The following is a 27,208-nucleotide window of genomic DNA, read 5'->3' on the forward strand; positions in this document are numbered from 1 at the left end:
TCTCTAACACTTCCTTAAGTTTAGAGGGATGAGAGAATTTCCGAGAGGAAAGAGCAAATGAATTGGCCTTTGTTTATAAGCATCTTAATTTAAAACAGCTGTTGCTTCCAAAATCAGAAAATGTACCATAACATAACCAAAGTAAAGCACGCGCACTTATTGGTCGTACAGTTAACAACTATTCACTGAAGCGAAGGTGGTTAGTGGTGGATATTTACCAAACTGCGAAGCGGCGAGGTAAATATCCACCGCTAACCACCGACACTGAGGTGAATAGCTGTTTAAGTATATACTACAGCAGTGAGATAATATACACCACCAAAATCGGAAAGAAGCGACTGAGATCGGAAATAAATTTTCGAACTTCCACCCTGGCTGTCCGAAATTTAACAGATGGAGATGTTCTATTTTATTTGAAGAGGACATTTTGTCCATTGTCTTAACATTTCCTGTTTGTTTTCCACCATGTAACCCTTACGATTTTCTAGCTTTTGTGACTGCTATTGAATTCTCATTATCTTGTCAGTTTTTCGCGGGGAAACTGGCTTCAGTTGTGAATGTTCGTATTTTGGGTATCGTTCATGTGTTACACTGCTTCCAGAAATCAAACAGTTCTCACTTCAGAGTTTACAAATTGAAACTAGTTTAATGTTCCTCACACGTTTAGACAAGAATTATTTGTGTTGTTTCTGTAGAACTTTTGATTTCAGTGGAAACATCTCTTAGCTTGTTCCTTGGAATCAAAATCAAGTGTCCTTTGTCCGTGTTACTTGGTGTCCATTATATCTGAGCTCAAGTAAATCAGCAGACCACTTCTCAAAAAAATCACAAAGTACCTTCTGTTACCTAACCTACTACTTCATGATAAAAAATTTTTAAAACTAAGGACTTGTAATTTTCGAAATTTGAACTCCACTCCATTTTTTCTAACAGGTGCATCTCACAGAACAAAGGAGACATCTGCCGGGCTCGACACTGTATGCTTTATGATGATGTCCTCGCCTCCATAGCAGCTATCCATCTATCCGCAAGAGGCTTAAAGATCCTGGTGAGAAAACATACCATGAAAAGTGTGGAGTTACAACTTTTTCGCTCCTTAACCATATAACTTCCAGAAGTGATTAACATGTAACTTCTCCCTATTCTCCCTATAATATCCAGAAATCATCAAGCAAACAGGGACTGAATGAGATATTCAACTTATCAGGCAGAAGTTATCTTGATCTAAAAACCAAGTTCTCGTAACTGATTTACAAGAAAATGCAACCACTGACCCCCTCAGTTCCCTTGAAAACCAAGTGATCCTCCAAAATCTTACCCCCACCCCCCTTCCCAAGGGGATATTAATTATTGGTTCCTAACACGACGAAGGGGACGATAGCGTGCTTCTTTAGCACGCGTGCCGCGTTGATATTGATAACAATAGAGAGGCGACTGGGAAAGAGTCAGGAAAAAGCATCCATCTCGTTTCATGAGTAGCAATTTAGAGCAATTTAGTACTTAGTAACGTTAGAAACACTGCTAAGTGGTGAATTCCACATGGACGGATATTTTTGAAAATAAATTAAAAAAGAAATTTGAACAGTACACGCTATTCCACATCAACAACAACCGAATTTTAATTACACACACACAAAATCATACAGGATTGAAATATTACAGCGATCTTATCAACCCGCAGTGAGAAGTCACATGTATCTGTCAATAATTCTTACAGCGGTTTGCGGATTTCTTTTTTTTTTTTTGGGAAAAAGGTTAAAAACTTTGGAGGTCTTCATCTTTTCGGCCATACTATTTGATTCGTCTTACTGGTTGCCAGCCATTTTACTGCTGCAAATCCCATGAGAATTAGGATCCAAAAAGAGTAAATAGGCGTCCTTTTTGGACAAAGAGGAAAACCGTTTTTCTCTTTTTCGGAAATTCAAAGGTATGAAACTTATGATGAAAAAGCAATACATACTACCTAAAGAGGTTTGAAAAATACTCTCTTATGTAAGTCGCCATCAGCACTGGGTTTTCTGAGATCCATATTTCATCCAAGTTGTTCGCCATTCCAATCGCCATAAGTTTTGCACAGCGTTCATTCGGTATTCTAGCAATGTCTACCATCTCAAAGTCTGGCGCGTCTTTGTACTCCTATACAGAACATGCAATAAACAAAGGTAAAATGAACAGAACGAAACACATCTGAGAGAAAATAAATCTCAAGTTGTTCTTTCTTCCACAGCAATACATGCAAACTTGAAATAAAATTTTGTTTAATTCCGTTAATAAAAAGTTCCAGGCACCATGTTTCCACGCCCGTGACAAAATCGAACGCCATATTTCTTTGAAGGTCGGCACCCACGGGGGGACTACTCCCTGCGACTAGTCCATGTGACTAGTCCGGGCGACAAGTCTTTGAAGGGTTTACACGAGGGGGCCGGTAGCAGGGACTAGTCCCTTAAGGCGTTCACACGAGGGCACTCAATTGCACAAGAACATAGGAAAATTAAGAGGCAAAAGATGTTTCCTAGTCTGGGCGTTACACGAAAACAATTAAAATTTGGTAACTTTTCACTGTAGCAATATTAAACATCAACGCAAACGAACTACACTTATTCAGTCGGATTATTCATGCTTTTACGTGTTCCGTTTTTGTTTTTTTTTATTTTATTTTTAACAGACACAGTCAAATAGGGTAAAAATTGTATCAAAACGGCTCCAAGACATCTGTGTATACGTATGATGCACCGTCGCAGTAGATAGCGCTATTTATGCAATAGCGAAAATCAGACCTGAAAAAAAATCAGGCCTGTACGGGATTCGAACCACTGACCTCTGCGATACTAGTGCAGCGCTCTACCAATTGAGCTAACAAGCCAACTGGGAGCAGGCCGTTAAGTTGATTCGTAATAAACCCGTGATGATAAATCAGATACAGTGAATACCGCAGTTCAAATATATGAACTTCATATATTCATTGCATCTGATTTATCATCACTGGTTTATTACGAATCAACTTAACGGCCTGCTCCAAGTTGGCTTGTTAGCTCAATTGGTAGAACGCTGCACTAGTATCGCAGAGGTCAGTGGTTCGAATCCCGTACAGGCCTGATTTTTTTCAGGTCTGATTTCCGCTATTGCATAAACAGCGCTATCTACTGCGAAGGATCGTGCATCATACGAGATATCTATTGTTTACTTCCACCAGCATGGTGGCAATGAGGTAACGTGCGAACCACCTACTTCGATCTCAAATTTACCGCCACATATAAAGACAGTTTCCGTTGGAGAAAGGAAATACAAATCTCAAAAATTCTTGTATTGTGATGAAGACATAAAACAATTTTGAGGAATGCGCCCGCTGTTCACTGCTTTGGAGTAGTTGTAGCTCAAGCTGACTTGACTCTAAGAGTTCTACATCACACGACGGTTGATTGACAAATGGTCCAGTGGGACCTAAGGCTCCTTTTATAGCGCGCCTTCGTGTTTAACTTTATAGGGAAGAGAGAATTTCTGAGAAAAATTAATAAAGATGGTCTTTGTTTCCGTGCATCTTAATCTGTACAGCTGTCCTTTTCAAATCCAGACAAAGTAGATCCAAAATCACACAGAACTTTCCGAAATTGGACACAAATTTGCGAAATCAGATGGAAGTTTACGAAATCGGACTCAGGCAAAAAATCCAATAACGAATAAAGAGTCTAGAAAATGTGCATTACCTCGATAAAATTAACAGAACATTCGCCGGCTTAAATAAAAACTCCAAAAACTTCCTAAAATTCCAAACTGGGGGTGACAAATTGGCGTAAACGAAAATTAAAAAATCCAACTACCAATGAAACTAAATCCGTAAAAAAAAAACAACAACAACAACAACAAAAACAAAGGTACGCGCGAAATGTCCACGTCAGTTTCAATGTCAAGGTTAAAGTTCGCTGAAGTGATTGGTTAAATTACTAAAATCACACGTGCCAAACGTGAATACAAAAATAATACAAAGGGGCGAGAGGAAGAAGATATTTTATTCGTTATTTAATTGCAGAAGACATTTTATCCAGGGTGTTACCATTTCCTGTGGGTTTTCCTGCATATAACCCTTACGATTTTCTACCATTTCTGACTGCTGTTGAAATTTCTTTGTCTTGTCAATTTCTCGTGGAGAAAGTGGCTTTATACCAACAATTTGTGAATGTTGTCCGTATTCTAGGTACCGTTCATAGTGTCCGTAATATATCAGCTCAAGTAAAACAGTAGGCAACCTCTGAAAAAATCATGATGTAGCCTACTACTTTGATATAAAAAAAAAATTGCTGGAAACTAAGGTCTTGGAATTTTTGAACATTGAAATCCACTACATTTTTTTTTTTTTTTTTTTGACAGGCGCGTCTCACAGTACAAACTGCACATATTTTCTCGGGGGAATGGGGGGGGGGGACATCTGCTGGGCTCGTCGCTGTATCCCTTATGATGATGTCCCTGCCTCCATGGAAGTTATCATTTCATTCATAAAAGCCTTTGAGATCCTAGTGAAAAACATAACATAAGTGTGAAATTACAACTTTTTTCCTTCTTCACCATATAACTTCCAGAAGTGGTTAACACGTAACTTCTCCATAGAATATCCGGACATCATCAAGCAAACAGATAATGAGAATATTCAAACTTATCAGGCAGAAGTTGTTATCGTGATCTAAAACCAAATTCTCGTAACTGATTTAAAAGAAAATGCGACCACTTATCCCCCTCGATCAGTTCCCCCATGAAAGCCACGTGATCCTCCAAAATCTTCCCCCAGGTAACAATTTATGACTGGTCCCTAACACGACAAAGGGGACGATGCAATGGCGTGTTTCTTTAGCACCCGTCCCGCGTTATTAAGGACCTTGCGCAAACCACGACGGCGACAGCAACGAGGACGTGGCAAAACAAAAGATCTAATGGACAGAACAATAACCAGCACGTGATTTTTTCACTGTTGTACATTTCTAAGCCGTCCTATGCAGAACAACAACGTAAAATCACCAAAATTTGCGTCGTCTACGAACGGAAACCGGTGGTAGGGACTAACGTTTCGACAACCTGAGCGGAAGTCACACTGCAGTCACGACTTCCGCTCAGGTTGTCGAAACGTCAGTCACCACCGCCGACTACAGTCCTTCCCAGGACTACACACACCCGGACGATCACACTACACTATATATCACATGAAACCCCCGGGTTCAAACCATTTTAGGTCTTAAGAGGAAATCGGTTCGTGATCTATGAGGAAATCGGTTCGTGATCTTTGAGGGCCACTAGTTACTCAGTTGAAGCACTGTCCCGTGTTACCCTCGTTAACTGAAAGTTGATTGATTGATTGATTGATTGATTGATTGATTGATTGAATTATAGGTGAGTACATCAGCCGTTTTTTTTTTGTTTTTTTTTTGTCTTTTTCTTTTGTCTTTTTCAGAAATTCAAGGCATAAAACTTGTAATGAAAAATCAATACTCCCATACCACCTAAAGAGGATTGGAAAATACTCTCTCGTGTAAGTCATCATTAGCGCTGGGTTTTCTGAAATCCATACTTCATCCAAGTTGTTCGCCATCCCGATAGCCATAAGTTTCGCACAGCGTTCAGTCGGCATTGTTGGGAAGTCCATCTCCTTAAACTCTGATGAGTCTTTGTACTCCTAAACAGAACAACAACAACAACAACAACAAAATTTATTCATTTTTTGCAATAAAAATAAACATGTAATAATCCCTACCCGAAAAATAGTGAAGCTAGTCGCGGCGGGAGGGAAACAGACATGTAAATAAATTCTTCAATAACAAGTTTGACTGAAGAAAGGAAATGAGTTGGAGAACATACATATACACGAACAATGAAAAACAGTACGACGCGTTATATATAGATAAGCCAATTTGGTAATACATCTTACAACTGGAATAAAATTACACGCGAAAAAAAAAAAAAACCAATAACTACAACTGTAAATGTAGCTAAAAGGTTATCATTTTCTAAACTTATCAAAATAGTATCGACGTCAACATATTAGTATCCTCTCGCATCAAACATGCAATACACAAGTGTAAAATAGACTAAATAAAACACATCTGGCAGAAAAAAATCTCAACGTGTTCTTTCTTTCAAAGCAATACATGCAAACTTGGAGTAAAAGTTTGTTTCACCCCGTTAATAAAAAGTTTCCAGGTACCATGCTTCCATGCTCGTGACAAAAATGAAGACCATATTTCTTTAAAATTTATTTGTTTCCTTACGACATTGATGTCCTTGGTGAAAGCTTTCTCCATGATTTGCGACTTTACCGGCCCAGGCAGAACCGTCTGCACGTGGATGTTACTTCGAGCGAGCTCAAACCGTACGCCATCAAAATATCCCTGATGAAATCAAAGAGGTTATCCTTTACCACGCGTTCAGTTGGTGAAGCGAAGCAGTCAGGACGGCAACGCTAAGGAAGACGTCGATTAAAATGAATTTCTACTTTTGATTAGAATTTCGAAAATGGCTGCATGTGTTTACCGTCTCTTAACTCACACGAAAAACAAACAGATTGCTCAAAAGAAAAGTAAGGGCGGGTTACTTTTGAAAACACTTATTAAAGACAGATCCTTTTATATAAACTTGGAAATTTAACTTCATTCCATCTTTATTATCAAAATCACTCTTACTACTGCTATTTTCTAAAGTTAGCTACCAACTGAAGGTTAAATTCCACTAAGACAAATTCAATTGTGATACATACTTGCAGTGCATGTTTGGTGGAACAATAAACAGCTGAGTGAGGAAATGCTGTGAATAAATCCAAATAAATAATTTGGTGGCTATTTAACCGTCAAACATTGAGTAAAAGATAGATTAGCAGACTTCACAAGACTAATGTTAACTCAAATCTCTTCAGATCAGTCAGTCAGGCATCCTCACCTGATATCATGAAAGGCATGATTAGATAGCAAGACGAGAGTAAAAAGAGTGCTTTTCTTTCCTATGGAATGGTTATATTTAGTAAGATATACCTGGGAGCAAAATAAACTCAGAGGAGGTTTAAAGTTGGGCTACAAACTAGTTTATCTGGAGATATAAAAATGCCACTCTTGAACAAGGGTGGAAACCAAGTTAAAAAGAAAAACCTCAAAATCATTTCCACGATGTATTTTGAACCCAGAAAAGCCATCACAGAACCCTCCCTCCCCCTCTTCAGTTGACCTTCTCTGGAGCATGAAGCACTTTTAAACAAAGTGCAAAGTTGAGTGGAAGACAACATATAAAGTACCAAAACACTGCCTTTTGACAATTCCTATATTAGTGCTCTGCCTATTTTCAGAGGATCCAGTGCTAAATGGGTGTACTGGACTCCTGATAAAAGAGTCCAACTTCAAGCCCCTGCCAAAGACATTGATCTATGTTCTTCTGCATGACACTAATACTGGTAACTCTCAATGTCTCCTCCTCCCCCCCCCCCCCCTCTCCCACTAGGAGTAGAAATGAGTATGGAATAACACTGCTCATTTGGGGCAATGTCAATAATCCATGCTACTGCAAGTCAAGACAGAAAGCCAAGAAAAGGACACAACACAAGAACTTCAGTCTTGTACACAGACTTTCCCCTTACTTTTCCAGCACCCCACTGCACACTCATCACTAATTTTCTGATTTCAATCCACCACTCAACATCTATATTTTCTAAGCAGATTTATGTTAATTTACCCACCAAACTTTCCCAAGATACTGCTGACAACTACAATCTGTCCTTCTTTGCGTTCAGTCATATGAGGCAGGATTGCTTTGGTCATAGAGATGGTTCCAATAACATTCGAATCAAATACAGCTCTGTCCACTTCTAATGGAGTGCTTCTCATCCAAGATTCCTGGCCACGAGCTCCATTGTTCACCAAAATATCAACCTACAAAGTGACAGAGAAGTGACATGATTGGCAGGAAGTGTGTAAAGTGGAAAGGTACTCCTTTGTCTAGAATGAAGTATCATTTTTTATTATACATTTTATCCATGAGAGTTATTTTGCCAAGCTACTATTCTTGTAGTGCAGGGCATGTTATGGATGCTAAGTGTTATGTGGGAAGCTTTCTTCTAAATATTTGATTATAAACAAGCCACAGTCTGGCCCTTCATTCCTCCCTGCCACTGAATTTAAGTCTGTAAACTTAGCATTATTTAGCACCTTTCCAAAATGCTTAAGGACATCTTGAGTCAAGTTGCCATGAGTGTCAAATTTCATCAAATCCAATGGAAGAACAAGAATATCTTGATCTTTGTTAAATGAAGAGTCATCACCAGTGGCAATTGCTGAAATGACAAAAAAGAAAGAAAGAAAAAAAAAAAGAAATGAAAACACTTCCAACCCAATATTTAATAAATCAACAGCATTCAAAAATATTTTTAGTTGGTATGACAGAAAAAACTTGGACAGAATTGATACACCAGAAAACTTAACATTATTTCATTATCAGAAACAAAATAAAAATTCATATGGACTGTCTAGACACAGGGCCTCAACAATTATTTACATTAAACTGTGATCCTCAACTCAAGATTTAACCTTCCCCATTCTAACATCAGTATGCATATTCTCCATACAGTTCGACATACATTTCCAAAGGGGCTGATGAGGAGAATTTGTTTTACGATCAAGAGCTTCTTGAGTTGGTGATCATTTCCTCTATTGTTGTGATCTTAATTTATGATTCTGGGTGATATTGTATGGAGAACTTAGATGTCAGTCACTTTTAGGGGTCACTAATGTCCACCAAGGGTAAACGAACCAACTGGTGTAGGATAGGGCCTATCTCTTGAGATACCTTGCTGAGAAATGGAATAAAAAACATATTTCGTTTAATGGAAAGAAGCCTGTCCAGATTTCTTCCATAAAGAAATCTTCCATACAGTTATGCCACAGATAAATTAGATAACGACATCTCATAAGTGCCAGAAAACTTGGCATCACCAGTCACAAGATAAAATTCATCCGGGAGGTTAAGACATGAGACCCAGTATTTACTTTATTAGGTAGCCGTCTGCAAGAAAGCTTTATTTGTGGGGAGGGGATTACGTAACATCGCTGAAAACTACTTGCCACATGTCAACTGAATTAAGACGTCGTACTTTTTAAAACTTTTTATGAGATTTAGAAATGCGTGAATAAAGGAAAAAAAAAACGAATAAATCACATTTATCTTCGGACCATGCAAATTGCCTAATAAGGAAAATTCGATCGACCTCCGTACCTTGTCATTCGTGGCACAAACATCGATTACGCAACGTTTTTTTTTTTTTTTGTTTTCTTGTTCTCGATTTCATTCGTTTGCCCCGATTTGGTCCAAATTTCTCTCTTACCTGCACAGTTTTCCTTGACTCTCTCTAACTCTACCTTCCTCCGTGCAGACAGCACTAGTTTACAGCCATATTTGGCCAATTCATAGGCTAAATATTCACCAATCCCGCTGGAAGCACCTGTGATCCATACAACTTTCCCTCTCAGTGCAGTGGCAGGATCTTGGCCGATGAACTCGCACACCGTCAATATAAAATCAGCATCTTGGTATTTCAAAAGAAAGTAACAAAGAAGAGGAACCAGAATTGCAGCTATCCAAAATTTCCGACCCATGGTTGCAATGGCAAGGCAAGTTATTGTTCAGTTTTTTCCCAGTCGACTCTCATCTCTCCATTGAAGCGTACAAAGGGAGGTTGGGAAATGATTGTTTGGAGAACCCTTTGATTCCTCTTGGTAAGGTTAAAGATGCAAGGGAAATTTGAGAAAACAAAATAATGGATCTTAGCTTTTTTTTGTTTTTGTTTTTTTAAGTATACGTTAATTAGGAAAGTTTGCCTTTCAAAAGTCAGACGGTGAAGGTCCGAAATCTACGGTGGCCCAGAAGGCTCAACGCAAACAAAAAATATATTGCAGCAAATAAAAAATATACTGCAGCAAATAAGAATATACTGCAGCTAATAAAAATATACTGCAGCAAATAAAAAAAATCAAAACGCAAAGAAAAAAAGTACCGCAGCAAATAAAAAAAATGTATCGCAAACAAAAAATACTGCAGCAAATAAAATATGCAACGCAAACAAAAAAAAGAAAACTCAAACAAAAAAAATTGGAACGCAACGCCAAGGAAGACTGGGTAATAGTTCTTAGTTTCCCGCCAAAACAGTATCAATTGGAACTCGTTTTTGGTTATGGACGAAAGCGATCTGCGCAGGATTATAGAAGATTACTTTCCTCAAGGGTATGAAAATAAAGTTATTATCGAATTTTTGAAGGAGCAGCATGGTAGTGTCATAAGTTCGCTGCAAAACATGGTTTCGGAAAGGCGAACAAGCAAAGGATGGAAAGAGTGTTGGCGTGAAACTAAGAACTATTACCCGGTCTTCCTTAGCGTTGCGTTCCAATTTTTTTGTTTGCGTTCCATATTTTATTTGCTGCAGTATTTTTTGTATGCGTTGCATTTTTTATTTGCTGCGGTACTTTTTTTCTTTGCGTTTTGACTTTTTTATTTGCTGCAGTATATTTTTTAGTTGCTGCAGTATATTTTTTATTTGCTGCAGTGTTTTATTTGCCGCAGTATACTTTTTGTTTACGTTGAGCCTTCTGGGCCACCGTAGAAATCAGATGAAAACGTCCGAAATCGAATGACTGTCCGAAATCTGAAGTCTAATGTATTTGAAATCGACGTTCCGTCGATGGTGAGACCATTTTGTTGCCTTTATACAGGAATAAACTTAGCAATTTTCCAACGGTTGACAGCCCAGCCCCATGTCATTTTAGCTGCTTAGTAGTTCCAGGGTGCTGCTACCCTCCATTTATCACAATCAGAGATTATTTTCTATTTCACCTCGCCAATACTTGATAAAAGATACTATAAGTTGTTATTGTTAATAGAGTTGTTTCTCTTTTTTTTGGCAAATATTTTTGGGAAAGAAAGTGTGTGAATTCATCTGATTTTGGTTATGTTCGGTATTTTGCTTGTGTTGTGCCCGCTTCACCACTTCAAGAAATCAAACCCTTCGGAAAGGGTCACTCTAAGCGCGATCACAGCAAGTGATTCACATTGAAGCCCTGCTGAGCTGCCCGGGCAGCCCCTAATCGTTCGCATAATAGCTTCGGGAATAAAAAGTGGACATCCAAACGCACACAATTCAATCCACCTCTGTTTATTAGTAAAAAGCTTAGAAAAATACAAACACACTGGTCTACTATTTCACATGAATCCAAGGGCGGAGTCATTCGACTTCTTGCTGCCTTTCAGTATTTTTCCTAGTTTCTTACCCCGCAATTCAAAGATATCCTTTGGATAAACCTCATTTATTACCATCTATCTATCCTTGTTAAGATTGGGACAACTTTTTCAACTTTCAAGTTTTCCGGGGAGGTTTGCCAAACAAAGACAGCGATGGAATATTTGAGCTATAAAACTTCCTTGGCTAATCATTTTGTACATGATTTAGTGGTACTTCAGTTTTAGCTGTACAGTAAGAAAAGGAGAAAAACAAGAAAAGAAAAGGGAAAAACCAACCAACAAACAAGTACCACAGCACTTCATCCTGGATCCAGTAACCAAAGCCCGAAAACAAAGATTATCATTCGATAATATCCTTTTGAAATCATTCGCTGGTCAGGACATGAAGGCCAATTTCATGGTTCTAATACAAATGATAAAATTCAGCAACTGAAAAAGACATCAAAGTCACATCAAATCAGCTAGTAATGAGTCTTAAGTCTCGCCCGGTAAGACAGAGTGATATACAATGGTATTGCCACAATTTTGCGCGCGATGGGCGCCGCTTTCATTCCTCGCAACGCATTGATTCTTGTATCGTATTGTTTATGTTTTGTTCTACTAGAACAACGTAAGGTTTTAATTTAATTGGTTCTCATTTCTTTTTCTTCTCATCGAAGAAAAATTGCTTTACCCCAGCTGAGTTGCAGCGGTTCAAAAGGGATGGAACCGAAAAGACACAAAACTGAGAAAATTACAATAAGCTTACATTCCAACGATGATACAACTGGCAGTCTCAAAGCGGAAGTAACCATTACAAAAGAAGGTTACGTGAACTTAAATTAGAACTGTACAGACGCCGAAGAATTTGTCAGAGTCGACAGGAGTTCTGGACGATTTATAAATATTTCTACCATCTTTGACAGCCGCAGAAGGAAGGAGTACTACATTTGTGTTAACATCCACCGTTAACTAATGGAAAATTGAGTTGATGATTCGCTGCGTTCTCACCCTTGGACTGCCTTGGACTTACTCCACAAAACTTACGTTAAATATACAACATCTTCACAACTTGATGCACAAGAAAAGAGAAGAACCGTTGAGAATTTAAAGGAAGGGCCATAAAATCGCTTCTGTTGTTATTATCGCTGTCCTCCCATTTTGTTTATAAGTTCATCGCATATCGACGTCAGTTCTGCGTTTTCGGATATCTGGAAAAAAAAAAAAAAGGAGCGAAAATCACATGAAAAGAAAAAAAATCTCGTCAATAGTATTAGAGGGTAGGTGCCGTAAAGGGAAAGTAACGGAAAGATGCAATCTGTGCAAGGAAGTCTCCATGGCAACCAAGCCAGAGCTAACCTCTCGGCACTTGTAAACACAACACGAATAAACCAGTATAAAAAGGAGGGGAAACGGGGAAAGAGAGGAGGGAGAAACAAAGCAAGCCAAGCAACAACGCAAAGTGAGTAAAAGCACATAGCAATGCCCCTTGAACTCTCTTGTGCCCCCCCTCTCTCTTCACATCCCATTGGAGAAACCGCATAGCCTTGGTTGTAATCTTGCCTAATTACATTTGGTCTCATAAAACACGCCTTATGCATAGTAAAGGCGATGGGTACAAGGATATCACAAGGTAGAAGTGCAATACAGGTCTTTACTTACGGGAGAAACAGGGTGGTAGTTTGGTTACGGAAATACCTACCTTTTGCTGAAGACTCATTTCTAAGCTAGCTGATTTAGTTTGTTCTTTCTTAAGTGCCGCTTTCATTACTGCTATCTCTGACTCATTGGATTTTCGTACTCGAGCAATTTCGATATTGGCACTGAAAACAAAACAAAACAAAAAATTATATACTGATAAATAAATCGAGAAAGAAGTATATTTGAATGGTCCGCAAAAAGGACAGAACAAAACCTTTCAATTTTTTCCTCAGCATGTTTCTTTAGCATGCGATATTTTTCTTCAGATCTTTTTAGTTTTTCTTGGTAATCACTGGTTGCCTTTTTTAGAATTTCTTCATTCTGAAACAAAAAAACCAACAACAGATTTAAACCCTCAAAGGAAATAACGCCACAAAGCGAAACGCAAAACTCACAGACGACAGTACGTAGTTTACTAAGACGAGCCACATGTTAGGTACCTTTTTAAAATTTTCCACGACTCCCTTGAGTTTCTCGTACCTCCTGTGCAGGTCTGAAAAGGCCGTCTCTACCGCTGTCAAATCAGATTGAAGCTATGGAAAACAAAGAAATTATTTCGACGGTTCGCTCTGCCTCCTATGTTATGTCATGCGCTTTTGCATACAAATTTCAGATCACTGAAAGACAGTCTGTCAATGGCATTAGTACCAGGAAAAATACGCTGACGAAGTTGCAAGCTGCTACATGGACAAAACACTCTCTGATGTGCAGCGTCGTGTTTAGTTCATATTTGATTGTTTTCCCAAATATTGACCAGTCTAAAAGGGTTATTAATAAGTACATAAGAGGAAAATAAATGAATTCGAAATGATTTCGCCCACCTTTAAGGATTAACGTTTATACCCGATACAACTGGCAATCCCGACTCAGCAGAGACCCAAGGGAGATCAGGTGGGATTCATCGTTCCCACGCAGTTTCGCTGCTCGCGAAATTTTCGCGCGCGAGAGAATTATGGTCCGCGCGAGAAACTTCGGCACAACTCCCTTGATTCAGTAAGAGCGTAGATTTGTTTTGGCCATGATGGAAAGCCACCTTCAACTAAAAAAGGTCTCATAACTTAGAAATTTCCTTCTTACCAATCAGCCCCGAAATAAAACTAGTTGGGGCGTAATAATTGCAGAAGAATCTTTACCTGGTCTCTTTCTTTCGCTACTTCTGAACTTGAGTGATTGAATTGGTCCTGTGACTTCTGATTTTTTTCTGCCGGAAACAAATGAAGTTAGCGTGTCAATTGGATAGACAAAAATGTCTGGATAACGGGCGAACAGTGGGCAAAATACTGACGGAATCAGAAACATTAACTTTCAAAAATTTCTCCAGCTTAAGTTCTCCGTTTCCACATGCCATCCAGCTTTGAAACAGCAGCAACACATGACGGTCCAAAAGGGGAACGTCGCCTTGGTCAGAAGTGATGAACGTACACACGAACAAAGCAGAACAAAAGAAAACAACGTAACGTTCAGGAGATGTGAAAAAAAAGATTAATGATCTCAATTTTGAAAAATTATCGTGAGATAATATGGAAACGTAATGCGATGGAATCTCGGAGGCAAGTGGAAATTATTACATCACGATCTCACACAAAAGGACTTCCCTAGCCAAGACATATTATTTTGTCAAGGCGCAACTTCAATTACAAAAGATACTGTAGTTACCGATCATGTCAGCGATGGTCTTCTCGTATTCTTGCATCACAACTCTAAAGAAAGGGAAGTGCGTTCAGTAATCAAAGACGAGATTGACAATCGGTTAGTTGGTCTTTAAGTAGACTTTCTCAAAGTCGTTCGCTTGGTTTTCTGTTCTGGTGTGGTAGGATCCACTCGGCTCGGCTCGGCTCGCTCGCGCTTTGCGCTCACTGTCGCGCTACGCGCTCAAAAGCGCGACTTGTGAGCACGTCTAGTCTTTAGGAAGTCACACATATGACAAGGCCTTCCAAACTCTACAGGGTAGGTGAGGGGGGAAGTGGCGTGATATTCCAAAAAGTGGCAGCGATGGAGACTAACGTTTTCGCTGGTCTGTTGGTCAATTTTTCAGTTACTCGAGGTTCCAGTTACTCGGCCGGTCGATTAATGGAACTGATCGCCGTCAGGTTATTAGTTCTCATTCTGTCGCGCGGGTGTTTGTTCCTTCCTTTCACCAACCGACCAGAGGAAAAAACAGAACGTTTTTATCCAGTCGGTCGATCTTTGGTTCATCAGTCAAGTGTACATGTATCCCACAAACCAACTGATTTCAAATTGAAACCACGTTTGTTGATCAACTCTAATTAATCCGCCCACTGATAAGAAATAAAGTGACTGTAATGAAGAAATCAAATGACGATCCTTTTCAGTGTAAGCACCAACCTTAATTCCCCTGTCTCTCTTCTTAACTGTTCATTTCTTTCCGTTAATTCTTTGCTCTCCATTTCACGAATTGTAGCCTCCTCTTCCATCTTAAAACAACAAAACAAAACAAAAAACACAAAAATGAGTGATTGATGACAGACCTGCGAAAATTGCCTCCCCACTTTTCTATCAGGGGAGAAGCGCAGCGATTTTCTGACATACCTGTTGACGTAGAGTTTCTGTCTCCTTTTTGACTGCTGCAGCAAACTCCTCTTTGCTACAGAACAGCGCCTGGCGATTGACAGAAACAAATAACAGCAAATGAGTGCCGTTCAAAGGAGATCGATTTTCATTTGAGCGCAAAAAAAAAAAAAAAAAAAAACTGTTTAACGATGCAGCTAGTATTCTCTTTGTTCAGAAACCAGCAACACGTCGTAAGAGTGACTGGGGTGGAATGGGTGGGCTTTCCAAGGAGTAGAAACCTAGTAGGGGACTTAGAGTCCAATTGTTTCTACACCTACCTTATGGGAAATCTCTAAATAAAAAATTTAAAAAAAATAACATCTCATCTAGTTTCTCCTTACAATGCCACCCTGAATCACACATCAAGGTCACCAGACTGAATTAAGGAAATGATCACCGTCTAAAAAAAGTTCTGCTTTGTTTAACAAATTCTCCTCGCTGGCACCGTAGGAAATGTAAAGGGGACAGTATGGAAAGTCTGCATTCTGATGTTTGGGCGTGAAGGGTTGCATCAAAGTGCGAACAAATTCTCTTCTTCAACAAAGTCAGCCCTTCATAGGTCCTTCGTTGGCTCTTTCGTTGATAAATCCTTTGCGATTCACTCACCGTAATTATTTTAAGTTCTGATTCAGTTTACAACCAAGAAGAATTCATAAAACATTCACGTGACTACCTAGCGCCTCTCTGAGAGGGTTTGTGGTTTAGATTTTAAAGCTAAACTGCTTAGTAAAAGCTGGACGGGTGCAAAGGTTACCTGTTTACGAAGAGCTTCCGTTTCTCTCTTGACGGCCGCATCTAACTCGTCTTTGGTATATAACCGCACCTAAAATGTTACAAAATAACAAAGGGTAAAAATACTGGAGTAGGTAAGGTGTGCAGAACATCAAGTTTCGATAACTTGAAGTTGTGTACTATGTTATAAGACTAATTGCAGAAGTTACGGAGCGCAAGAAACCAAGTTTCAGTAAACTGAAGCGTCGTTCGTACAACAAAATAACTCGAGAGCTCTATATACGACGTACAGTATCCGAATTGTCTTTTTGTTATCACCCGAAATTAAGTTCGCAGAAACGTTGTAAGAAATGACACAGTCAAGTAATTTCCAGCTAACCTCTTTTGTCACCGTGCGTTCATGGGCAGAAGGTCCCAGACATCCAAAAGCCTTTAAAAAACTCCAGAAGTGCATGATCTTTTGTCAGTGTGCTCTTTGATCCGTTCGAGCAACGATCAAGTGATCAACAATGGAACAAAACACGACGGAAATTACGAGCATTGCAAATTCGGAGAAGCCATTTAACTGTGGCTAAAAGTTGTTTCAAAAAGCTTCCATGATTTTTTTACAAGCTTCTTTAGATAAAATCTTAAAATCCTGTCGATAAAGGCTTCACAACACCGCTGTTTTTTCTGCTAATATGGCGAGTCTGAAGTCGCTACCACCCGCTAAATTTCGTTGAAGAGCTTTTAGAGCGCCAAAATTAACAAAAATAAAAACCATTATATGTACTCCATCTGTCTCACAAACTGACAGGTTGCAAGGCAAGTTGACCAATGAAAAGACACGATCTTCCCGGTTATTATCCATATAAGGGTAATCACTGATGTTAATGCGTCCAAAATACACGATCAACTACCAGTCACCTCGCTCATAAATCATTAATATTAAATGACTACAGAAACACTTAGGTACGAATCCGCAAGCTATCTGTTCACTGACTCGTTTCGACGGTAATGGGGTCAAAACAAACCACGAAGGGAAAATTATCCCGACATCAGAAAAATATTTCTTTCATTTATTTTTAAATCATTCTTCGTAGTTAATCTCATGTAGCTTGAATTTCTAAATCTTGCCACGAAATAGCTCCCTCGTTACGTTTACATCAAACATATTGCAATTTCGGCATACATTTCAAAGTTGAAAACAACCGCGAAAAATGAATTTAAAAAATAAAAACATACATTATTAATATGACAAAATTTACTTTTGAATCAAACTATGTGCTAGATTTAAATTTTTTCCGACAACCCTTGAATTTTGAGGTAATTTCCTCAACAAGTGAATGATAGATTGAGATTGATTTGAAACTTCACCTCTGAAGCGTAGGGGTTTACAAGGAAATTGAAGTCTGAACCGTCTGCAAAATATGTTGTACACAATAGTTCTTCTTTACATTTAATATATTTTGTTCTATCATGATTTGTCGGATATTTGCGTCTCGAAAACGTTTAATGGAAAGTAATCAAGAGACAATACCTCGCAGTATCGATTTTACGAAAATAAAAAAAACCCGAAAAGTCGCATTCTTGTCGATGGGTAAATTCAAAATTTACCCCAAATTTTATTATACAATACCATAAATTCCCCGGTTTTCAACTTGAATAGCCCACATTTTCAACCAGGCTACATCTAGATGTAAAGTACTCAGATACACTTAAAATACTTCAGAGTTGAAGAGCGAAGAGTAAATATAATTTTTAAAAAATTGGTCGCTGCTTGCAAAAAAGCTTTATGGTATTATTTAGAATTAGGTTTTTTCTTAGGCAAACGAAATACTGATAGTAAACAGAATAATCTAACACCATATTTAAGAATTCGTGCATTGTAAAAAATGAAATAAAATTTTGGAATCTTTATTTAAGTAAAGTCATTTTGAAAAAAAAGATAAAGTGTTTATTTTCTTCTGAAATGCCCAAAATCCAATATAAAAATCATGCAACCAGTCTAGTCACACGCACGTCTTCGCGAAAGGAAACAAAATAATGAAACCGAGTACATTTTTATTTTTAACGCAAATACACCGCTTCACTTGAGCGTATCAACAACAAACGATTCTCAAAAGCGACTTTTTGTCAATAGAAACTTCCCCACTGAAAATCTAGAAGCATTTAGATTTTTTACCTTTTCGCGCGGCGCTTCTTCGTCTTGCACCTCAATGTTGCTTATTTCTGGCGCAGAATACGTTTCCACAAAGTTGTTGGATTCTTCCACAATGATATTCTCTGCTTCTTCAATTTCGGTTTTCGTACCCTGAAAACAGAAATAATTTACACAGACAATGTTATCATTTAGGCACAGCAGGAGATCTGCTTTAAGCGTTTCGTGTTTCCGCTAGAGTCTGAAGGAATATGCTGCGAGGAATTGAAAATTTACATACATTAACATTTAAAATCAACCCGGAGTAGTAAAGCGACGGATATCAAGTGAAGTCGTCGGTAAAAATGTATTTTCTCTCATCAGTCAAGAAAATAAAACACTTTTCTTGACATCTATCAATTTGGTGAGAATTTGGCAAATTGACAGAATAAGACCTTCACGACGTAGAAATTTCGAAATGCCGCGTGTAAATACAGTAAGTGGTGAGGATATGAAAACAAAAGGGGCTTTTTAAAAGAATTTAGAAAATAATCCCCTTTAATTCATACAAAAATTCGTCCTCTTCCTTTCATTTCGTCAACTGGCAAATAATAATTTCGCTGTGGCAGAATATATAAAACCAAAACTATTTGATTAAATCAAAGTACTTTATTGACTGAAATTACCTTCAACGCGAGAAGACGGGAAGAGTTAACTCCACACTTCCCAGTGGGGAAATAATTTGTCACGCATGTTCTCAACAATGAGGAAATTGCGTGACAAGTTAAAATAGAAATGTTAGGAAAAACTATGTTCGCTAAAGTGGTTTCTTTGTTTTTGTTTTTTTTTTTCCCCCGTCTTCATGTGCGAAAATAAATTCTTAATTAAGATTTTAAAACAAAATGTATGTCCAGGGTAATTGGTGATTGTGGCTCCAGAAAGAAAAGAAATGAGAAAAACCGCGAGAACTTAACATCGTGGTAAGAACATTACTTGGGAGGTTGTCGAAGTGAATGAGGAGTTGGTACTGATGTACAATGAAGCTAAGTCGCATTTCATGGTCTAAATCACAAAAAAATATTTCAGTCTACAATTCATTTTTTTTTTTTTTTTTCATGTCTATCAAATTCTCCGTGTCAGTGCCAAAGTATATCTGGTATACCGCAGGGCTCGACACGAACGGTACCCAACTAGCCAAAGACCAGTGGTTTTCGATTTCCACTAACCAGTTTGGCCAGTAAAGAAACTGAAATTGTTGCAACACCTAAGTTGTCAGTAGTCACTTGGCTAGTAAGTCGAAAAGTTGTGTCGAGCCCTGATAACGTGTGCCGATTTTGAAAAAACTATCCATTGTTCATTCCCTCCGCTTTACTGAGCAACTGCGTACCCATCCCCCTCCTCTAACCCACCATTAACCCTAACTTGTTAACAGTTGAATGTTGTTGTTGGGAGGGGTAACCGGATAAGTGCGCAGTTGCTCAGTTACGGACATTTATCCGAACGGTTCGAGTAAGTTTACCGTACCTCAGCAATTTGGGAAGGGGAAAAGTTTAGCAGCTTGTCCACCCCACAAGGACTGTCTACCTGCTCCAACAGGGTTTGGTCCTTATTGGTTTGGCGTCCTTGAAGCACTGAGGTCCTAGCAGAGGGGGCTGGTGAGTCCATGAACAGAAGATCGTCGCCCATGCTAAATATTAAGTAAAAAAAAAAATAAATGAATAAATAAATTACATCCAATGAATATAATTTGACAAACCAAAGACCATTGAGTAACTTACCTCGGAGGTTTCTGTGGAGCCATATCTCTCATCCCAACACCTCGCTTCGCTGCCATTCAAAAGAAGAGTTATTTGTCAATATTTGTTTACCTTTACTTGTGCTTTATCATAAAAGAGAAAAAAAAGCAGATCATAATCTTTGAGAAGAGCTAAGGCGAGGTATGTGCAAATAAAACAAGTGCTCCCTACCCCGGTCACAACAACAACAACAACAACAACAACAACAACAACAACAACAAATGACTCCTTTTCTTCCATTTAGCAGGAGTGGAGAAGAGGCCATCTAATCCCCATAACTTTCCTCACCCACCCATCCCTCTTCTGCTTCTCTCTAATCAAAGAAAGTTTACTTACTGGGTAAAAATTGTAAACATGAAACTTTCTAAAATGCTTATCCAAGGTTGTAAGAATTGAATGCAGAAATTATAGAATGCATAGTTGTGCGATTGCAAATCACTAACCACCTCCCGGTTAGCTCACTGGATAGAGTGCTGGACTGTTGTGTGCAAGGTCGAGGGTTCAAGCCCCGGCTGGACCAACACTCAAGGTCTTAAAATAATTGAGAAGAATATGCTACCTTTCAATAACATCAAGAAATGGTTAGATATTCTAGTCTTCTCGGATAGGGACGAATAAATGGAGGTCCCGTCTCCTGCAGGGTTAGGGGTAGGAGACGTTAATTTCCCACGCACGAGATTACTGTGTGATGGATGTCCTCCCCTGGGGTGGGATGGGTGGGTTAATAATATTCTAATGTATTTAGTACGAGTCACTGGCTCATTGAACATCTCGAATTGAAATAAATGAACAGACAGACAGACAGCCTAACCTGGAGTTTGAGAACTTCCTCCTTTGACAAGTGGATCAAATTTAACATACAGAGACTGACGGGCCAGGGCTGACTGCAAATACAAAGACAACATTGATTTGATCATTAACAAGTCTTCATGTAGCTGTACTGCAGTGAAAACATCAAAAGACTTTTTGGGATAACACAGAGTTTGGTAACGCGAGACAATGAGGCAGAACACTGAAGGCAACAGAAATCAAAACAAGAGATGATAGAGATTCAATTTCATGTTATCATTTTATTATTGAAGCAGCACCATTTTTTGTAGGGGGCTAGCATCTAAATTCTCCTTACAATAATTAGTCCCTGAATCACAAATTAAGGTCAGGAGAATAAAAGAAAATGATCACCAACTAAACAAGCTCATGTGGAGAATATGCAGGGTGTAAAAGGTTCAAGGTTAAAAATTAGCATGGTTGCTTGGACACCTTAAAAGTAACACTAATCAAAACAAACAAACAAACAAAACATAATTATTTCTGTGAGTGAGTACACATGTGCATTTGTAGACAAACATTGTCACTACAGATAGGAAAGGTTAAGAATTTGTTAATTCAGGCCATAAAATAACAAAAGATAACCATAAAAAAAACTCTGACTTTTTAAAATCACCCAGACATTGGAGACTGTCAATGAAAGGTACATGTACTACAAATGCCTTCACTGAAGCCTTACAAAACAGTCACCACTTAAAATGACTGCAACATTTTCAAATCTTTCTCTCCCTCATAATTATAGAAAACCACAAATTAGCATATCTGCAAGAGCTTGATCACTTGAAATGCAAAACACCATACCACATATTCATTTTCAAAAATAAAAGTCAACTCAATTCACAGCCTGCCTTACCAATATTTTCAATATATAATTTCTTCATCTGTGACTGAATGACTTAAAAAGGTTTGACAATCTTTTCTCATTCAAGTCTGACACTTAATGAGGTCTCTCCTATTTTTATTTGACATGTCTTTTACTCGGTGATCACCAGGAACAGGTATCGATGTGACAGCTTCAATTTCACTGCCCAATGAGCAGGAGAAAAGGTGAATAGAGTTCAAAACATTTGACAAAGAAACTCTCTGAGACATCATTAATAATTCACGATCAACGTCTGGTAGTATTTTGATCCAAAGCAAGGAAATTCCTTTTCCACTAAGCTCTCAGATATCATGAATTTAGAGCTTCAATGACTTTCAAAATCATGAAAATTTCCACACAAGATCTACACTGTGACAGACGAAAGTGACAAAATTTACATTGCAGTTAATCAAGAGGCATAGCAAAAACAGGTACAAAAAATAAAATACATTTATACAAACACCATGGTTGTAATTAGGACAAGACAGTCAACATAAATCATGCACATTGATTAAGGTGAAGGAAAAGTTCATTTTATTTGTTAATATAATGAAAGCATATTTTCCCAGCTTAAAATAGAAAAGTAACAATGTGAAAAAAAAAAAAAAAAAAAAATGTTCATGCACACTTCGGATAAATTAGCAATTCCTTCCCTATCAATTACACTTGTCTTGTTCCACCACTAGGAAAGTTACATTGTATTACTGTTGTCACAATCACTTATTAATTATAAGAAAAGCTGCACTATCATTACAACCAGCATTAAATAATAACTGTTAATTTCATTTTAATCGTTATCTATCCATAAAACCGAGGCATTCGTGAGTAACTGAAAATCAAATTTGAACCTTTAGACCTCTAACTCTTAAAGACCTGATTGTTAATTCTCTCCTCTAGCTGCTTGACATTCCCTTACAAATCAGTTATGAGAATTTGGCATTCGACCAAGATAACAACTTTAAAATGAAAAGTTGAAGTCTTCTCATTACCTTTTTGCTGGATAAAGTATGAATGTTAAAGGGAGAAGTTACATGTTAATCAATTCTGGGAGGTAAAACTTTTAAAATACATAGTTAAATGTAATTGTTACAGTTACTTTTGAATACCAGGGCCTGACACTAACTTTTCAACTTACTAGTTGAATGGCTAGTGACATCTTAGATGTTTTTAGATGTTAAGACAATTTCAGTCTGTTCACTAGCCAAACTGGCGAGTGGAAATTGAAAACCACTAGCCAAAACCGAATTTCTACTAGTCTTTGGCTAGTGGGCTACCGCTAGTGTGTTGAGCCCTGAATACAGAGATTTCTTTCTGACAAAAAATAGGGAACACTAACTCAAGACCATTTCTTACCATTTGAAAGTCCTCCCTGTTATTGCCACACTGTTCCAAATAGTCCAGCTCCCACATGGCTGTTATTGAAAGGTAACAATGACTTCAGTAAACATACAACAATACCAATTTCAAGTTAAAACTCTTTCATATGCTTGCAGCTTCCACTTTAATTCATAACAGAGTTATTACCTTCACTGGCTGGCTTAAATGCCTCATCTCCAAACTGATCATCAATCTCTGGCTGGTTTTCTGCATCTTTTTCAAATATAGCTATAACATCTTCAGCCTTTTCACCACTACTAAGATCTTCATTTGGTGTTTTACCCTCTTGAAACTCATTTTCAAGCTCAGAAGGGTTCACTGAAAACAGTTCAGCTGACTTATATGATCTTCCTTCACCAGTTATCTCCTTAAGTAAATTGTCAGTTCGTGCATTTCCTGTCGACAGCACATCATCTTCTATGTTGTCATTCTCATGCGGAGCAAGGAGATTGTTGATGTCTTCATTACTGTCTAAGAAGTTCTCTTAAAGGAAAAATCATTGAGGTTCAGTGATCCTAAAAGTCAGAGGCTTTAATGTAAGTTGACTATCCCATCCCCATGCATATCTATCAAGTTTATAGCTAACATTTTTTAAAATTTCAAAAACACCCCTTGAAAAATTCAAGCATTGAATAATGACATTGTGTTCCAAGGCAAGACAGTTTTTTTTAGTATTTCAAAAGAAACATTTAAGACCAAGACAAAATTTCAAAACCACTGGGTGTCAGACTACTTTGCACCAACAACATTGTACTTAGTAAATTGTGATCAAAGACAGAAAATATGTATTTTTGAACTGATTCTAACACCATCATCCAGCTAAAGGTTAGTCAAAATTCAATTTGTTCTGGAAGAGCATGTCCCCTGGCTCCCCTAGAAGGGCATGCTGCAAGCATGATTCAGTTTAGCTGCCTACACTGTACTCAGTTTATATCATAAAGCTGTTACATTTTTCAATGATAACCCTGCAGGGAAGTAAAAACAATGAATAGCAGGTTTTGTGTACACATCAGATGACTCTATTGAGTTTACCCTTCACCAAGGCTGCGCTCTGAGAAAAATTGAAGGGAGCCCATTGCTCTGAAACTGTGAAATTCAGGGTGCTCAACATAATTATGCTTTTTATGAAAAAATTAAGATTCTTGAGTTGCCTAAGAGCAAAAATAAGGTGCCAGGGGGCCCCCAGGCGCTACAAGACCACAGCCCTGCATAACACCCCATAATCAGTATGCATATTCTCCATAACGTTCTCTTTATATTTTTCTTCATTTCCTGAGGTGCTGATTAGGAGAATTTGTTTTACAATCAAGAGCTTCTTTAGTTGATGATCATTTCCTTTATATTCTCCTGACCTTGATCTGTGATGCAGGGGTAATATTGTTAGGAGAAATTAGATACAGGTCACCTTTAGAGGCTAAAAAGTTAAATTTAGTCTTCAAAACTGTATATTCCATTTCACATTCTCACAAACCTTGCTGATCAGGTGACGTTCTTTCACTCCCAATTGGTGAAAATGTGCGTAGACAGTCACTACTGTTAATTTGTAACTTTGAAAAGTCCGACATGAGCTCTGAGTCTAAGTCATCATTGGGTTCATTCTGATGCCCTTCAGAGCCTTGTGTTATATTGCCGACAGACAATTGGGATCCATCAATCTCTGAATCGTCAGCATTAGATGTCATGTTTGTAGGTGTGCTTGATTGCCCCCTGAAATGATGAAAAACACACATTTCACAGTTTCTCTTTACTTAATAGACCTGAGGTTGACTTACAGAAAGGTATGTGTGAAAGAAACTGACAAAAGTGTTAAAGAGGGCAGTAATATTTTACATGTGGTAACTAAGTTTCTCCATACAGATTTCCTACATTGCTGCTACTGAAAAATTATTTAAAATAATCATATAAATGCATACAGTGTAGTGGCTATGTTAGTATTACATGAAGTTTATGTGTACCCAGGGTTGCCAGCTGTGGATGAAATTTGCCACGTGAAAATCAGCAATTGCAGGCTGGATTTTTAGCTGGCAATTACTTGGCAAAGCACAACACCACCTTTGAGCCTCTTAACATAAAATTTCAGCTGACAGCGTAATTCCTTAGTTACAAAACTTGGTATCAGAAGACTCCCATCTTACCATGCTTGTTACAGACTGAAACCACTTTTACTCTAACTTACCCAAAGCAGGGTAAATCAGCGATAAGCTGTTCAAGCAACTCCTACAAAAACATCAGAAACAGCATTCAAATCAATATGAACTGGCACTCTGATGGAGCAAGCGAAGTTGAATATTCAGTAGAACTAAATTCTTCATTTCTTACCTTGGCTGTTTCAATGTATAAATTGTGCTCCTCCTTGGTCACAACCTGTGTCCTCTCTGTCCAGTTTTGTTCCTCGTCAAGTTTGCGAATATCTTCCCAAGCAGTTTTTTCTTCACTTTTGTGAGGGATTATATGCCACACAGGAGAATTTTTAAAGGAGATCTACAGAACAATCATAGAAGTTGTAAATACACCCAAAAAAAGAGACAGTAAGAGTTTACCATTTGATTAATAAGTGGGCTTGCTTGGTTGTCAAGACAACCAAGAGATTGGTGACTAAACTGTATACATTGTGACAAATGAAAATACTAATATGGTTTCCTGGATGAAAGTTGAAACAGTGGCTCAGCTTACATTGAACAAACATGCATGTAACAACAACATTTAATCTGCAACTGTAACTTATCTACAGTTACAAATAAATATCCCATTACCTTCATATCAAAATGAGCAAATAACAATTACAGTAATGTTACACCTTCCCCAAAGCCGCAAATGGAGTTGGAGAGATAATAATTATTATTAAAAACTAGATCATTGGATAATGCAATTCAAGACTTTTCATTGGCTTAGCCATTATGGTATATCAGCCAATATACCATAATCTACTAATATGGTAAGCATACGTGTCAGCTTAAAATTTAAAGGGAGCTAAAAATTTAATAAAATTTAATAATTTAATTCAACATTTTTAATAAAACAATTATTCTGAATCAAGGTCAATGAAAATTATCGATTTGAAGAGCTGAGGACAATCTTAAAAAAATTATCCACACATTCATTAAGTCATACCACGCCAAGAACCTAAAAATACAATAATAACAGTATTCCTCATGGTAGATCAGAAGATATTTTGGGTATCAGAATTATACCATCCAAAGTTCACGCCAAATTAGTGATTTTGTACGTAATGAACTAGCCGATTGAGGAGGCAATTGAAAATAAAATAAATTATCCTTTCTGCTTTCGAGCTAGGGAAACTCCTCGTCATTATAATACAAATCTATCATGCCCCTGAGATTTTTTCGCATCAGAAACTATGTGAAGACCGTTAATCTTGTTACCTAGGTCCTCGATCAACCCGGGGCAGTTAATATTATGACAAATTAAACCTCGTTTACACGTCGATGAAATGAAAACTACAGTGTTTGGCCAAGAATTTTGATGTAGGTGAGCCAAAATTGTTCATGGTCAAAAGGCAACCGCAGTTCCATTTAAGACATAACCTTACTTTTGTTAATTTCTTTTCCAAGGGGAAGTTTGCTCTCTGAGAAGATTTCAATATCGACACAACTCTTGGTAGTTCCCCATCTTGAAATTTCTCCTGGACACCCTGGTTCTCCTTATCATCTAGTTCCTGGCTTGGCGCCCTAAAATCCATTTACGATGAAAGGTTAAATCTTATGAATTGTAAAAACACTCAGCAAACAATAAAACAACAGTAAAATTCAAAGGTTTACCATTTCGCGAACCGTTGGCCGCCTTTTTTGCTGAGCCCACGAGCACGCAGAGGAGAATCGAAATGAGCATGCGTTCAGGAAATATTTTCCGACAAATTTTCCGGACTGGACTAAAATATGAGAATTAGGACCATTTTTGCATAGACGTAGTGAGTTAACTTAGTATATTTTTGTGCCAAGTTTTGAAAGTTCTCTGTTAGAGTATATAACAACA

At 38.0% G+C, this 27,208-nt stretch overlaps 2 protein-coding genes across 4 annotated transcripts; both read right to left on the reverse strand.

Annotated features, from left to right (window-relative positions):
* Nucleotides 1-3,989: 3,989 nt before the first annotated feature.
* Nucleotides 3,990-10,031, reverse strand: LOC111342882 (dehydrogenase/reductase SDR family member 7). The gene is made up of 7 exons (XM_022950009.2): nt 9,344-10,031; nt 8,172-8,296; nt 7,703-7,895; nt 6,737-6,783; nt 6,252-6,371; nt 5,484-5,659; nt 3,990-4,508 (listed from the first exon to the last, which is right to left on the reverse strand). The coding sequence occupies exons 1-7, from the start codon at nt 9,612-9,614 to the stop codon at nt 4,448-4,450; spliced, it is 993 nt and encodes a 330-aa protein (XP_022805744.1). The 5' UTR covers nt 9,615-10,031; the 3' UTR covers nt 3,990-4,447.
* A 1,117-nt stretch (nt 10,032-11,148) lies between these two features.
* LOC111342886 (transforming acidic coiled-coil-containing protein 3) lies at nt 11,149-27,065 on the reverse strand. Of its 3 annotated transcripts, XM_088724975.1 has the most exons (20): nt 26,995-27,065; nt 26,766-26,904; nt 25,535-25,696; nt 25,392-25,432; nt 24,687-24,922; nt 23,363-23,698; nt 23,192-23,250; nt 20,960-21,032; nt 20,131-20,179; nt 19,877-20,039; nt 18,398-18,526; nt 16,256-16,324; nt 15,481-15,549; nt 15,277-15,365; nt 14,587-14,630; nt 14,064-14,131; nt 13,371-13,463; nt 13,145-13,251; nt 12,932-13,052; nt 11,149-12,440 (listed from the first exon to the last, which is right to left on the reverse strand). In XM_088724975.1, exons 5-20 carry the CDS (start codon nt 24,895-24,897, stop codon nt 12,372-12,374), a joined length of 1,749 nt encoding a protein of 582 aa, XP_088581101.1. In that variant the 5' UTR covers nt 24,898-24,922; nt 25,392-25,432; nt 25,535-25,696; nt 26,766-26,904; nt 26,995-27,065; the 3' UTR covers nt 11,149-12,371. The 3 variants fall into 3 exon arrangements, with proteins under 3 accessions (XP_088581101.1, XP_088581098.1, XP_088581105.1); XM_088724972.1 differs by lacking the exon at nt 26,995-27,065 and having other exon boundaries at nt 26,766-26,915; XM_088724979.1 differs by lacking the exons at nt 25,535-25,696; nt 26,766-26,904; nt 26,995-27,065 and having other exon boundaries at nt 25,351-25,414.
* Nucleotides 27,066-27,208: the final 143 nt, after the last annotated feature.

The sequence above is a fragment of the Stylophora pistillata genome, chromosome 1, assembly GCF_964205215.1.
Source record: "Stylophora pistillata chromosome 1, jaStyPist1.2, whole genome shotgun sequence".
Lineage (NCBI taxonomy): Eukaryota > Metazoa > Cnidaria > Anthozoa > Scleractinia > Pocilloporidae > Stylophora > Stylophora pistillata.

Excerpts from the sequence above, each read along its gene's own strand:
- LOC111342886 (XM_088724972.1), bottom strand. The coding sequence starts at position 26,915 with ATGGATTTTAGGGCGCCAAGCCAGGAACTAGATGATAAGGAGAACCAG. Across the intron at positions 23,251-23,362 it reads ATTTAAGCCAGCCAGTGAAG|CCATGTGGGAGCTGGACTAT; the intron begins GTAATAACTCTG and ends TTTCAATAACAG. Across the intron at positions 15,550-16,255 it reads CGGAAGCTCTTCGTAAACAG|GCGCTGTTCTGTAGCAAAGA; the intron begins GTAACCTTTGCA and ends GTCAATCGCCAG.
- LOC111342882 (XM_022950009.2), bottom strand. The coding sequence starts at position 9,614 with ATGGGTCGGAAATTTTGGATAGCTGCAATTCTGGTTCCTCTTCTTTGT. Across the intron at positions 5,660-6,251 it reads TCACCAAGGACATCAATGTC|GAGTACAAAGACTCATCAGA; the intron begins GTAAGGAAACAA and ends TGTTCTGTTTAG. Across the intron at positions 4,509-5,483 it reads TTTCCAATCCTCTTTAGGTG|GATCTCAAAGGCTTTTATGA; the intron begins GTATGGGAGTAT and ends GTTTTTCACTAG.